This window comes from Oncorhynchus mykiss, chromosome 27, assembly GCF_013265735.2.
Source record: "Oncorhynchus mykiss isolate Arlee chromosome 27, USDA_OmykA_1.1, whole genome shotgun sequence".
NCBI classification, from domain to species: Eukaryota; Metazoa; Chordata; class Actinopteri; order Salmoniformes; family Salmonidae; genus Oncorhynchus; species Oncorhynchus mykiss.
In genome coordinates this window covers 40,624,802-40,639,029 of record NC_048591.1, presented here as the reverse complement: position 1 = coordinate 40,639,029, position 14,228 = coordinate 40,624,802, and the positions used below count along the sequence as shown (strand labels likewise).

The 14,228-nt window shown below is 43.6% G+C and overlaps 1 protein-coding gene across 2 annotated transcripts in view; it reads left to right on the top strand.

Moving 5' to 3' along the window:
• LOC110508038 (GMP synthase [glutamine-hydrolyzing]) overlaps positions 1-14,228 on the top strand; it is a 31,922-nt gene that overhangs the window by 15,494 nt on the left and 2,200 nt on the right. For both annotated transcript variants that reach the window (XR_005039972.1, XM_036964881.1), the window contains exons 10-14: positions 3,770-3,875; positions 6,153-6,268; positions 6,446-6,571; positions 13,639-13,754; positions 13,849-13,979. Coding sequence is in view for 1 of the 2 variants with exons in the window: in XM_036964881.1 (XP_036820776.1) it covers positions 3,770-3,875; positions 6,153-6,268; positions 6,446-6,571; positions 13,639-13,754; positions 13,849-13,979 (595 nt within the window). In the remaining variant the exon portion in view is untranslated. The remainder of the gene's footprint in view (positions 1-3,769; positions 3,876-6,152; positions 6,269-6,445; positions 6,572-13,638; positions 13,755-13,848; positions 13,980-14,228) is intronic.

The following is a 14,228-nucleotide window of genomic DNA, read 5'->3' as shown; positions in this document are numbered from 1 at the left end:
TATACAGGCAACGACTTGTTCAACAACAACAAATCTATACAGGCAATGACTTGTTCAACAAATCTATACAGGCAATGACTTGTTCAACAAATCTATACAGGCAACGACTTGTTCAACAAATCTATACAGGCAATGACTTGTTCAACAAATCTATACAGGCAATGACTTGTTCAACAAATCTATACAGGCAATGACTTGTTCAACAAATCTATACAGGCAACGACTTGTTCAACAAATCTATACAGGCAATGACTTGTTCAAGAACATCAAATCTATACAGGCAACGACTTGTTCAATAAATCTATACAGGCAATGACTTGTTCAACAACATCAAATCTATACAGGCAACGACTTGTTCAACAAATCTATACAGGCAATGACTTGTTCAACAACATCAAATCTATACAGGCAACGACTTGTTCAACAAATCTATACAGGCAACGACTTGTTCAACAAATCTATACAGGCAATGACTTGTTCAACAACATCAAATCTATACAGGCAACGACTTGTTCAGCAAATCTATACAGGCAATGACTTGTTCAACAACAACAAATCTATACAGGCACTGACTTGTTCAACAAATCTATACAGGCACTGACTTGTTCAACAACAAATCTATACAGGCACTGACTTGTTCAACAACAAATCTATACAGGCAACGACTTGTTCAACAACAACAAATCTATACAGGCAATGACTTGTTCAACAAATCTATACAGGCAATGACTTGTTCAACAAATCTATACAGGCAACGACTTGTTCAACAAATCTATACAGGCAATGACTTGTTCAACAAATCTATACAGGCAATGACTTGTTCAACAAATCTATACAGGCAATGACTTGTTCAACAAATCTATACAGGCAACGACTTGTTCAACAAATCTATACAGGCAATGACTTGTTCAAGAACATCAAATCTATACAGGCAACGACTTGTTCAATAAATCTATACAGGCAATGACTTGTTCAACAACATCAAATCTATACAGGCAACGACTTGTTCAACAAATCTATACAGGCAATGACTTGTTCAACAACATCAAATCTATACAGGCAACGACTTGTTCAACAAATCTATACAGGCAACGACTTGTTCAACAAATCTATACAGGCAATGACTTGTTCAACAACATCAAATCTATACAGGCAACGACTTGTTCAGCAAATCTATACAGGCAATGACTTGTTCAACAACAACAAATCTATACAGGCACTGACTTGTTCAACAAATCTATACAGGCACTGACTTGTTCAACAAATCTATACAGGCAACGACTTGTTCAACAAATCTATACAGGCAACGACTTGTTCAACAAATCTATACAGGCAATGACTTGTTCAACAACATCAAATCTATACAGGCAACGACTTGTTCAACAAATCTATACAGGCAATGACTTGTTCAACAACAACAAATCTATACAGGCAACGACTTGTTCAACAAAACAAATCTATACAGGCAATGACTTGTTCAACAACAACAAATCTATACAGGCACTGACTTGTTCAACAACAACATCTATACAGGCAACGACTTGTTCAACAACAACAACAACATCTATACAGGCAACGACTTGTTCAACAACAACAAATCTATACAGGCAACGACTTGTTCAACAACAACAACATCTATACAGGCAATGACTTGTTCAACAACAACAACAACAACATCTATACAGGCAACGACTTGTTCAACAACAACAAATCTATACAGGCAACGACTTGTTCAACAACAACATCTATACAGGCAATGACTTGTTCAACAACAACAATCTATACAGGCACTGACTTGTTCAACAACAATCTATACAGGCAATGACTTGTTCAACAACAACAAATCTATACAGACAACGACTTGTTCAACAAATCTATACAGGCACTGACTTGTTCAACAACAAATCTATACAGGCACTGACTTGTTCAACAACATCAAATCTATACAGGCAACGAATTGTTCAACAAATCTATACAGGCAATGACTTGTTCAACAACATCAAATCTATACAGGCAACGACTTGTTCAACAAATCTATACAGGCAATGACTTGTTCAACAACAACAAATCTATACAGGCACTGACTTGTTCAACAAATCTATACAGACAACGACTTGTTCAACAAATCTATACAGGCACTGACTTGTTCAACAACAACAAATCTATACAGACAACGACTTGTTCAACAAATCTATACAGGCACTGACTTGTTCAACAACAAATCTATACAGGCACTGACTTGTTCAACAACAAATCTATACAGGCAATGACTTGTTCAACAACAAATCTATACAGGCAATGACTTGTTCAACAACAACAAATCTATACAGGCAATGACTTGTTCAACAACAACAAATCTATACAGGCAATGACTTGTTCAACAACAAATCTGCTTATTTATTGAGGTTACCAGACAGACCTTTTTCATTGTTTTGTCTACAACATATTTTGATCATATAATAATTAATTAATGACAATCTAGTTGGGTGGGTGTTTCACCAGGAACTAATGGACTACAAGTGGAGTGTGTGGGGACTGCATTGAGCGTGACACAAGATGTATCATGTATTAAATGCAGAGGGATCAAGTAAACATTGCACATCGACAGTAACGTTGTCAGATTCCCTTATTCACCCACACGTTACAGACAACAAATTCCAAATGCAAGCATAATAAGCCAATTTCAAGCAATTTTGACATACAAAAATACCAGCAGACCTATGCTAGTTAACTGTTGCTTGATACCCCATTGCTGGTGAGCTTGCAAAGTAAACGGTTCATATTCTTATCACCAAACAATATTTACGTCAATCCTCTCTCTCTCCCTGCAATGTAACGTTTGCACTGCACCTGATCCGATAACAAATCAGCTATCTGTTCGGTAGATCAGTGGTTTTGACCCACGACCCACAAAAAGGAGTGGTTCAAAGCTTGCGTCCCCCCCCCCCACACACACACACACACACACACACACACACACACACACACACACACACAGTGTGGTGATGCATTTTCAAAACCGCAAGATACAGAAATAGTTTTCCACCTGCAGTTTGAACTGAAAGGAATTCGTTAGCAGTCAATTTCAAATATCGTAAAAAATAAAGTTAATTAATTATATCTTCATCAGAAATAAAGGTAGTGCAACATCACAACTATCTTCAGACAGTACCACCACTGAGGTATAGAATTATAACCCACGCAAACTAGGCCTATCTGAAATAGGAAAACCAATGCTAATGACTGGTAAACAGTCAAGATGCACTACTTTTTGGTTCTGAAGCAAAAATGTGATCATTTTGAAACAAGAATTTGGTGTAATGCCGTAGGCCTGTGTTAGTGACCAGATCGAATATGCCAAGGTATAAATACAAATGTAGCCTATTAAATGTATGTAGCCTATTAAAATACAATTCCCCCAAAACTCACTATGCTAACTCACCCGTCCTGTGTTGATTGACAGTTTGCTGGTCCAATCAGAGGGGAAGAGTGCATTTCATTAGGCAATCTTTTTTTGTTTCTTTTTTTAAAGTCCGATACAGTCTCTGGCTGCGTGGAGAGTTATTCACTTCGACTCTGTGCCACAAAATGAATGACAAAACATTACAAATCTTGGCCAAATAATTTCAAGTCATCCGTCTCAAGTCCAAGTCAATTCTGAAGTTATTATTATTTTCTGTCAAATCATGAAATTTGTGACTCGAGTCCAAGTCATGCGACTTGAGTCCACAACTCTGGTCTGAGCTGTCTCCTCTCTCACTCCCTCCAGGGAAAAGTCATTGAGCCGCTGAAGGACTTCCATAAGGATGAGGTTCGGGCACTGGGCAGAGAACTGGGACTGCCAGAGGACATCGTCTGTCGACATCCTTTCCCTGGTTAGTACCCCACCGTACACACAGGGCAGAACCTTATATATATTAGTCATGGACCATTTAGAACCAACACACAATAGAATGTTCTATATATATATATATATATATATATATATATATATATATATATATATATAGATAGTCATGGAACATTTAGGACCAACACACAATAGAATGTTATATACAGTTGAAGTCAGAAGTTTACATACACTTAGGGTGGAGTCATTAAAACTAGTTTTTCAACCACTCCCCAAAGTTCTTGTTAACAAACTATAGTTTTGACAAGTCGGTTAGGACATCTACTTTGTGCATGACACAAGTCATTTTTCCAACAAATGCTTACAGACAGATTATTTCACTTATAATTCACTGCATCACAATTCCAGTTGGTCAGAAGTTTACATACACTTAGTTGACTGTGCCTTTAAACAGCTTGGAAAATTCCAGAAAATGATGTTATGGCTTTAGGAGCTTCTGATAGGCTAATGGACATAATTTGAGTCAATTGGAGGTGTACCTGTGGATGTATTTCAAGGCCTACCTTCAAACTCAGTGCCCCTTTGCTTGACATCATGGGAAAATCAGAAGAAATCAGCCAAGACCTCAGAAAAAAAATTGTAGACCTCCACAAGTCTGTTTCATCCTTGGGAGCAATTTCCAAATGCCTGAAGGTACCACATTCATCTGTACAAACAATTGTACGCAAGTATAAACACCATGGGACCACGTAGCCGTCACACCGCTCAGGAAGGAGACACATTCTGTCTCCTAGAGATGAACGCAAATCAATCCCAGAACAACAGCAAAGGACCTTGTGAAGATGTTGGAGGAAACGGGTACAAAAGTATCTATATCCACAGTAAAACGAGTCTTATAACCTGAAAGGCTGCTCAGCAAGGCAGAAGCCGCTGCTCCAGAACCTCCATAAAAAAGCCAGACTACTGTTTGCAACTGCACATGGGGACAAAGATCGTACTTTTTGGACAAATGTTCTCTGCTCTGATGAAACAAAAATAGAACTGTTTGGCAATAATGACCATTGTTATGTTTGGAGGAAAAAGGGGGATGCTTGCAAGCCGAGGAACACCATCCCAACTGTGTAGCACGGGGGTGGCAGCGTCATGTTGTGGGGGTGCTTTGCTGCAGGAGAGACTGGTGTACTTCACAAAATAGATAGCATCATGAGGTAGGAAAATTATGGATATATTGAAGCAACATCTCAAGACATCAGTCAGGAAGTTAAAGCTTGGTCGCAAATGGGTCTTCCAAATGGACAATGACCCCAAGCATACTTCCAAAATTGTGGCAAAATGGCTTAAGGACAACAAAGTCAAGGTATTGGAATTGGCCATTACAAAGCCCTGACCTCAATCCTATAGACAATGTGTGGGTAGAACTGAAAAGGCGTGTGCGAGCAAGGAGGCCTACAAACCTGACTCCGTTACTCTGTCAGGAGGAATGGGCCAAAATTCCCCCAACTTATTGTGGGAAGCTTGTAGAAGGCTACCCAAAATGTTTGACCCAAGTTAAACAATTTAAAGGCAATGCTACCAAATACTAATTGGATGTATGTTAACTTCTGACCCACTGGGAATGTGATGAAAGAAATAAAAGCTGAAATAAATCATTCTCTACTATTATTCTGACATTTCACATTCTTAAAATAAAGTGGTGATCCTAACTGACCTAAGGCAGGGAATTTTTACTCTGATTAAATGTCAGGAATTGTGAAAAACTGAGTTTAAATGTATTTGGCTAAGGTGTATGTAAACTTCCCACTTCAACTGTATATAGTCATGGAACATTTAGAACGAACATGGCAGAATGTTTTGCAGAATGTCTATGGCTTTAATGTTAACCCCATCTTCTCCTGTAGGTCCTGGCCTGGCCATCAGAGTGATCTGTATTGTTAACCCCATCTTCTCCTGTAGGTCCTGGCCTGGCCATCAGTGATCTGTATTTTTAACCCCATCTTCTCCTGTAGGTCCTGGCCATCAGAGTGATCTGTATTGTTAACCCCATCTTCTCCTGTAGGTCCTGGCCTGGCCATCAGTGATCTGTATTGTTAACCCCATCTTCTCCTGTGGGTCCTGGCCTGGCCATCAGTGATCTGTATTGTAAACCCCATCTTCTCCTGTCGGTCCTGGCCATCAGTGATCTGTATTGTTAACCCTCTCCTGTAGGTCCTGGCCATCAGTGATCTGTATTGTTAACCCATCTTCTCCTGTAGGTCCTGCCCTGGCCATCAGAGTGATCTGTATTGTAAACCCTCTCCTGTAGGTCCTGGCCTGGCCATCAGAGTGATCTGTGCAGATGAGCCCTACATCTGTAAGGACTTTGCTGAGACCAACAACATCCTCAAGATCATCACAGACTTCTCTGCCATGGTCAAAAAGGTCAGAGAGCAGAGCGTCACTAGTCTATGACAGGAACACGGTGCTAATAACAGAGTTTTGGACATGGAGCTCTGCAAAAGATCCCAACTCCTTCTTTATACGCCAACATGCTGATAACTTACTCTAGCATGTCAGACTAGCTAATAATAATAATCGTAACTTACTCTGCCCCTCCAGCCCCACACGTTGCTGCAGAGAGTGAAGTCGTGTATATCAGACGAGGAGGAGGAGAAACTCCTGCAGATCACAAGTCTACATTCACTCAATGCCTTCCTGCTGCCAATCAAGACTGTGGGAGTCCAGGTAACACTTCTTACAGTATATTCACTCTAGGCACTGCTTGACATGAGGTGCCTGTCGGAATGTGACCTCTGACTTACATACATACAGTAACAGTCAGTTTTGGACACACCTACTCATTCAAGGGTTTTTCTTTATTTGTACTATTTTCTACATTGTAGAATAATAGTGAAGACATCAAAACTATGAAAAAACACATGGAATCATGTAGTAACCAAGAAAGTGTTGAACAAATCAAAATATATTTTATATTTGAGATTCTTCAAAGTAGCCACCCTTTCCCTTGATGACAGCTTTGCACACTCTGGCATTCTCTCAACCAGCTTCATGATGTTGTCACCTGGAATGCTTTTCAATTAACAGGTGTGCCTTGTTAATTTGTGGAATTTCCTTCCTTCTTAATGCGTTTGAGCCAATCAGTTGTGTTGTGACAAGATAGGGGTGGTATACAGAAGATAGCCCTATTTGGTAAAAGACCAAGTCCATATTCTGACAAGAACAGCTCAAATAAGCAAAGAGAAACAACAGTCATTACTTTAAGACATGAACGTCAGTCAATCCAGAAAATGTCAAGAACTTTGAAAGTTTGTTCAAGTGCCGTCACAAAAACCATCAGGAGCTATGATGAAACTGGCTCTCATGAGGACCGCCACTGGAATGGAACACCCAGAGTTACCTCTGCTGCAGAGGAGAAGTTCATTAGTTCCACACACCCAACTAGAGAACATTACCAACCCCTACGCTCTGTATTTTCCTCTGGCTGCCCCACAACCACAGAAAGCACTGAGCTAGGCTGAAACACCTGTTTTATATGCAGCTTTAATAACTCAATGATTATTATTTTATTTCATTTTGCTAAACAGGTGGGACTCTGAATGACGGGTCGCCACTGCGAATAGCTCGTTAGCACGCGGGGCGCACCGATTGGTGTCACCTCGTTAGTCAGTATGTGTTACACCTTTGCTGGCTTGTCCATCTCGTTAGTGGGAAGGTGTTTCACCTGTGCTGGCCCAGGTGATATATATATAACACCTTTAGTTGTCGTTCCCTATTTGATTTTTGATTTCTAAACAAACAATCTTCCCCTGTTTTTGTTTTTGCTCAACTTTTTGGTTTGCTTCCTGTCTTTTAAGTTTGGTGTGGGTTTTTCTTTTGTTTACCTCTTCTTGGGTAAATTTAGTGGGTCTCATGGTGGGTGTCTTTTGGGTCTCAGTTGTTGTTGCTGTGCAGCTTTCAGTGGATGCCAACCATTAGTGTCTTTCAGGGAAACCACTACTTCAAGGTCTCTGAGCGAGTGACGTCACCGATTTTAAATGCTACTAGTGTGCACAGCTAACTAGCTAGCCATTTCACACCAGTTACATGTAGACTTATTTTTATTTAATTCTAATATTTAAAAACGTAAACTAATCTGAAATTTCAGCTCATCGCTCAGCACCTCTGATGCTGGAGTCTCTTTAGTCATATCTCCCCTTTTCTGAGAGCATCTCCCTGACCATCCCTCTGTTTCTCCCTTGATGAAGAGAGTATGAGTCAGGGCACTAGCTGACCAAAATGCTCCCTCTGGTACTGCTGAAATAGGCCTCTTCACACACATACACACCTCTCTCGCTCTCTTCTCTTTCTCTCTCCCCCCCAATAAACTGGGCTCTGTGGTCAACATGTCTGGTTACCCAAACTCCTTGCTCCGTCCAAATGCTATGCCACGCCCACAGACGTTAGTTTCTTCTCAGCAATGCATCTGGACCCGAGTACCTCCCTGATGATTTCTAGAACGGAAACACATTCTGACCGTACTGATTGGTCCCAGACACAGAGGGGTTGGACCAAAGCCAGAACACACATGGGTAAAGCAGCATTTAAAACATTGTTTTTGGCTTGCATACTCTGATTTGGTTAGAGATTATCCAATCACGGATGACTTTGTTTGGTACAACACCGCTCATTTTGAGTCTCGGACTGAAGTATTTAGCAAACAGAGCAGCGGAAGAATTCTACTACATTACCCACTGGGCACTATGTATGTCTGTCTCACTACATTACCCACTGGGCACTATGTATATCTGCCTCACTACATTACCCACTGGGCACTATGTATGTCTGTCTCACTACATTACCCACTGGGCACTATGTATGTCTGCCTCACTACATTACCCAATGGGCACTATGTATGTCTGTCTCACTACATTACCCACTGGGCACTATGTATGTCTGCCTCACTACATTACCCACTGGGCACTATGTATGTCTGCCTCACTACATTACCCACTGGGCACTATGTATGTCTGCCTCACTACATTACCCACTGGGCACTATGTATGTCTGCCTCACTACATTACCCACTGGGCACTATGTATGTCTGCCTCACTACATTACCCAATGGGCACTATGTATGTCTGCCTCACTACATTACCCAATGGGCACTATGTATGTCTGCCTCACTACATTACCCACTGGGCACTATGTATGTCTGCCTCACTACATTACCCACTGGGCACTATGTATGTCTGCCTCACTACATTACCCAATGGGCACTATGTATGTCTGCCTCACTACATTACCCACTGGGCACTATGTATGTCTGCCTCACTACATTACCCACTGGGCACTATGTATGTCTGCCTCACTACATTACCCACTGGGCACTATGTATGTCTGCCTCACTACATTACCCAATGGGCACTATGTATGTCTGCCTCACTACATTACCCAATGGGCACTATGTATGTCTGCCTCACTACATTACCCACTGGGCACTATGTATGTCTGCCTCACTACATTACCCACTGGGCACTATGTATGTCTGCCTCACTACATTACCCAATGGGCACTATGTATGTGTACCTCACTACATTACTCAATGGGCACTATGTATGTCTGCCTCACTACATTACCCACTGGGCACTATGTATGTGTACCTCACTACATTACCCACTGGGCACTATGTATGTCTGCCTCACTACATTACCCACTGGGCACTATGTATATCTGCCTCACTACATTACCCAATGGGCACTATGTATGTCTGCCTCACTACATTACCCAATGGGCACTATGTATGTCTGCCTCACTACATTACCCACTGGGCACTATGTATGTCTGCCTCACTACATTACCCACTGGGCACTATGCATGTCTGCCTCACTACATTACCCACTGGGCACTATGTATGTCTGCCTCACTACATTACCCACTGGGCACTATGTATGTCTGCCTCACTACATTACCCACTGGGCACTATGTATGTGTACCTCACTACACTACCCACTGGGCACTGTATGTCTGCCTCACTACATTACCCAATGGGCACTATGTGTGTCTGCCTCACTACATTACCCACTGGGCACTATGTATGTCTGCCTCACTACATTACCCACTGGGCACTATGTATGTCTGCCTCACTACATTACCCAATGGGCACTATGTATGTCTGCCTCACTACATTACCCAATGGGCACTATGTATGTGTACCTCACTACATTACCCACTAGGCACTGTATGTCTGCCTCACTACATTACCCAATGGGCACTATGTATGTCTGCCTCACTACATTACCCACTGGGCACTGTATGTCTGCCTCACTACATTACCCAATGGGCACTATGTATATCTGCCTCACTACATTACCCACTGGGCACTATGTATGTGTACCTCACTACATTACCCACTGGGCACTATGTATGTGTACCTCACTACATTACCTACTGGGCACTATGTATGTGTACCTCACTACATTACCCACTGGGCACTATGTATGTGTACCTCACTACATTACCCACGGGGCACTATGTATGTGTACCTCACTACATTACCCACTGGGCACTGTATGTCTGCCTCACTACATTACCCAATGGGCACTATGTATATCTGCCTCACTACATTACCCACTGGGCACTATGTATGTGTACCTCACTACATTACCCACTGGGCACTATGTATGTGTACCTCACTACATTACCTACTGGGCACTATGTATGTGTACCTCACTACATTACCCACTGGGCACTATGTATGTGTACCTCACTACATTACCCACGGGGCACTATGTATGTGTACCTCACTACATTACCCACTGGGCACTATGTATGTGTACCTCACTACATTACCCACTGGGCACTATGTATGTGTACCTCACTACATTACCCACTGGGCAATATGTCTCTGTCTGCCCCACTACATTACCTAGGCTATATGGCTCTGTCTGCCCCACTACATTACCTAGGCTATATGGCTCTATCTGCCCCACTACATTACCTAGGCTATATGGCCCTGTCTGCCCCACTACATTACCTAGGCTATATGGCCCTGTCTGCCCCACTACATTACCTAGGCTATATGGCTGTCTGCCCCACTACATTACCGAGGCTATATGGCCCTGTCTGCCCCACTACATTACCTAGGCTATATGCCTCTGTCTGCCCCACTACATTACCTAGGCTATATGCCTCTGTCTGCCCCACTACATTACCTAGGCTATATGGCTCTGTCTGCCCCACTACATTGCCTAGGCTATATGGCTCTGTCTGCCCCACTACATTACCTAGGCTATATGGCCCTGTCTGCCCCACTACATTACCTAGGCTATATGGCTCTGTCTGCCCCACTACATTACCTAGGCTATATGGCTCTGTCTGCCCCACTACATTACCTAGGCTATATGGCTCTGTCTGCCCCACTACATTACCTAGGCTATATGGCTCTGTCTGCCCCACTACATTACCTAGGCTATATGGCTCTGTCTGCCCCACTACATTACCTAGGCTCTATGGCTCTGTCTGCCCCACTACATTACCTAGGCTCTATGGCTGTCTGCCCCACTACATTACCTAGGCTATATGGCCCTGTCTGCCCCACTACATTACCTAGGCTATATGGCTGTCTGCCCCACTACATTACCTAGGCTCTATGGCTCTGTCTGCCCCACTACATTACCTAGGCTCTATGGCTGTCTGCCCCACTACATTACCTAGGCTATATGGCTGTCTGCCCCACTACATTACCTAGGCTATATGGCTGTCTGCCCCACTACATTACCACTACATTACCTAGGCTATATGGTCAACAGCCTTTATGACCCAGTGGTCTACATGTCTCGGTCTGTTTTTCCATTGGTTTATTTCTCAAATTCATACAAGCTTTGTTTGCATTAAGAGCTCCATAGTGTCTACACACAGTAGAACAGACAACACAATACAGAACACAGTACAGTCTTTATTTCCTTTTCTGTCCCTCTCTCTTCTGACAGTGTGTGGTGGAGCTCGGGCCTAATGTTAGCCTGTGGTTTGGTCTCTGACATCAGGACTAGACGCTCCCTGTTATTCCCAGCAGCCACGCCAGGACTAGTTAGACGCTCCCTGTTATTCCTTCACTCAGCAGCCACGTCAGGACTAGTTAGACGCTCCCTGTTATTCCCAGAAGCCAGGTAAGGACTAGTTAGACGCTCCCTGTTATTCCTTCACTCAGCAGCCAGGTCAGGACTAGTTAGACGCTCCCTGTTATTCTCAGCAGCCAGGTCAGGACTAGTTAGACGCTCCCTGTTATTCTCAGCAGCCAGGTCAGGACTAGTTAGACGCTCCCTGTTATTCCTTCACTCAGCAGCCACGTCAGGACTAGTTAGACGCTCCCTGTTATTCCTTCACTCAGCAGCCACGTCAGGACTAGTTAGACGCTCCCTGTTATTCCTTCACTCAGCAGCCACGTCAGGACTAGTTAGACGCTCCCTGTTATTCCCAGCAGCCACGTCAGGACTAGTTAGACGCTCCCTGTTATTCCCAGCAGCCAGGTCAGGACTAGTTAGACGCTCCCTGTTATTCCCAGCAGCCACGTCGGGACTAGTTAGACGTTCCCTGTTATTCCCAGCAGCCACGTCGGGACTAGTTAGACGTTCCCTGTTATTCCCAGCAGCCAGGTCAGGACTAGTTAGACGCTCCCTGTTATTCCCAGCAGCCACGTCAGGACTAGTTAGACGCTCCCTGTTATTCCCAGCAGCCAGGTCGGGACTAGTTAGACGCTCCCTGTTATTCCTTCACCCAGCAGCCAGGTCAGGACTAGTTAGACGCTCCCTGTTATTCCTTCACTCAGCAGCCACGCCAGGACTAGTTAGACGCTCCCTGTTATTCCCTCACTCAGCAGCCACGTCAGGACTAGTTAGACGCTCCCTGTTATTCTCAGCAGCCAGGTCAGGACTAGTTAGACGCTCCCTGTTATTCCTTCACTCAGCAGCCACGCCAGGACTAGTTAGATGCTCCCTGTTATTCCTTCACTCAGCAGCCATCTCCCTCTCTCACTATAACAGGATGGCACTGCTACTGCCAGGGCTGAGTAGGTAGACCTCTTCCCATAATCGCTGATATTTGTTTATCCAGCTAATGGTTAAGGTTAGTGTTGGGGAGGGGGTAATCTGATCCTAGATCTATGGTTAAGGGGCAATGTCTGCCAACGGGTATTTTGGAGATTTTACTGCTCTGTCTGTTAATGTCCTTCAGGCTGTGGTTAAACAATCTCAGTCTGTTGACAAGTGCATGGTAATGGAATGATGACACAGCTGGCTCCGCCCAGTCAGTGGTGGATGTCTCCTCCACCCTTCCTGCTGAAAGCCACTGAGGGATATATTTATCTCAGAAACAGTGAATGTGTGTTGGATAAGGGAGGCGGGAGAGACGGAGTGCTATTTTTACCTCAGAAAGTGTGACTGTGTGTTGGTAAGTGGACCAGGAGAGAGACAGGAGTGTATTAACAGAGAGGGGCTTATTGTTCTCTGTGGAGTTTGGCTGGGAGCAGAGGGAGAAGAGAAAGACCTCAAATAACCCCAGAGTCTCATAGTGAAGTCTAAATGTGAAGGATGGACGCGATAGATCACTTTTGATTAACTAATCATCACAATAATGAAGTGTTGGTCAAGTGAACCTCTACAGCGTATATAAGTGATCATAGCGGAAGCTTTAGCGTGTGTTCTCTCTCTCTCTCTGTGTGTGTGTGTGTGTAGGGTGACTGTCGGTCCTATAGCTATGTGTGTGGGGTCACCAGTAAAGAGGCTCCTAACCTGTTCTCTCTCTGTCTGTGTGTGTAGGGTGACTGTCGGTCCTATAGCTATGTGTGTGGGGTCACCAGTAAAGAGGCTCCACACTGGGAATCCCTCATGTTCCTGGCCAGACTCATCCCTCGCATGTGCCACGCCATCAACAGGTAACACACACAGTACACAGTAGAAGAAGTAGAACCAGTTACTGCTAGCAGGATGCCACATGGACCGTCTTTCCTCTCCTCTGCCTCTCTCCAGAGTTGTGTATGTATTTGGGTCCCACGTGAAGGAGCCCCCCACAGACGTCACCCCCACCTTCCTGACCACGGGCGTTCTCAGCACACTCAGACAGGCGGACTTTGTGGCCCACTCCATCCTCAGAGAGTCTGGTAAGTGGTTTCCTGCTTCAGGAGGGGAGCAGAAGGGCCGGATAGAAATGATTATAGGATTCAGTGTAGAGCAGGGGACAGAGTATAGAAATACAATGTGTAGAACTCTAGGGATGTGCACCGGTTTATTCCAATATTTAAACAGACGTTAGTATTGAAATACTTGTGTCAGTATTCATTTTGGCGAGAGAGAAATTTACAGGCCTATGACACAAATGCTTTTTCAGAATTAAATTAAAACATCAATGG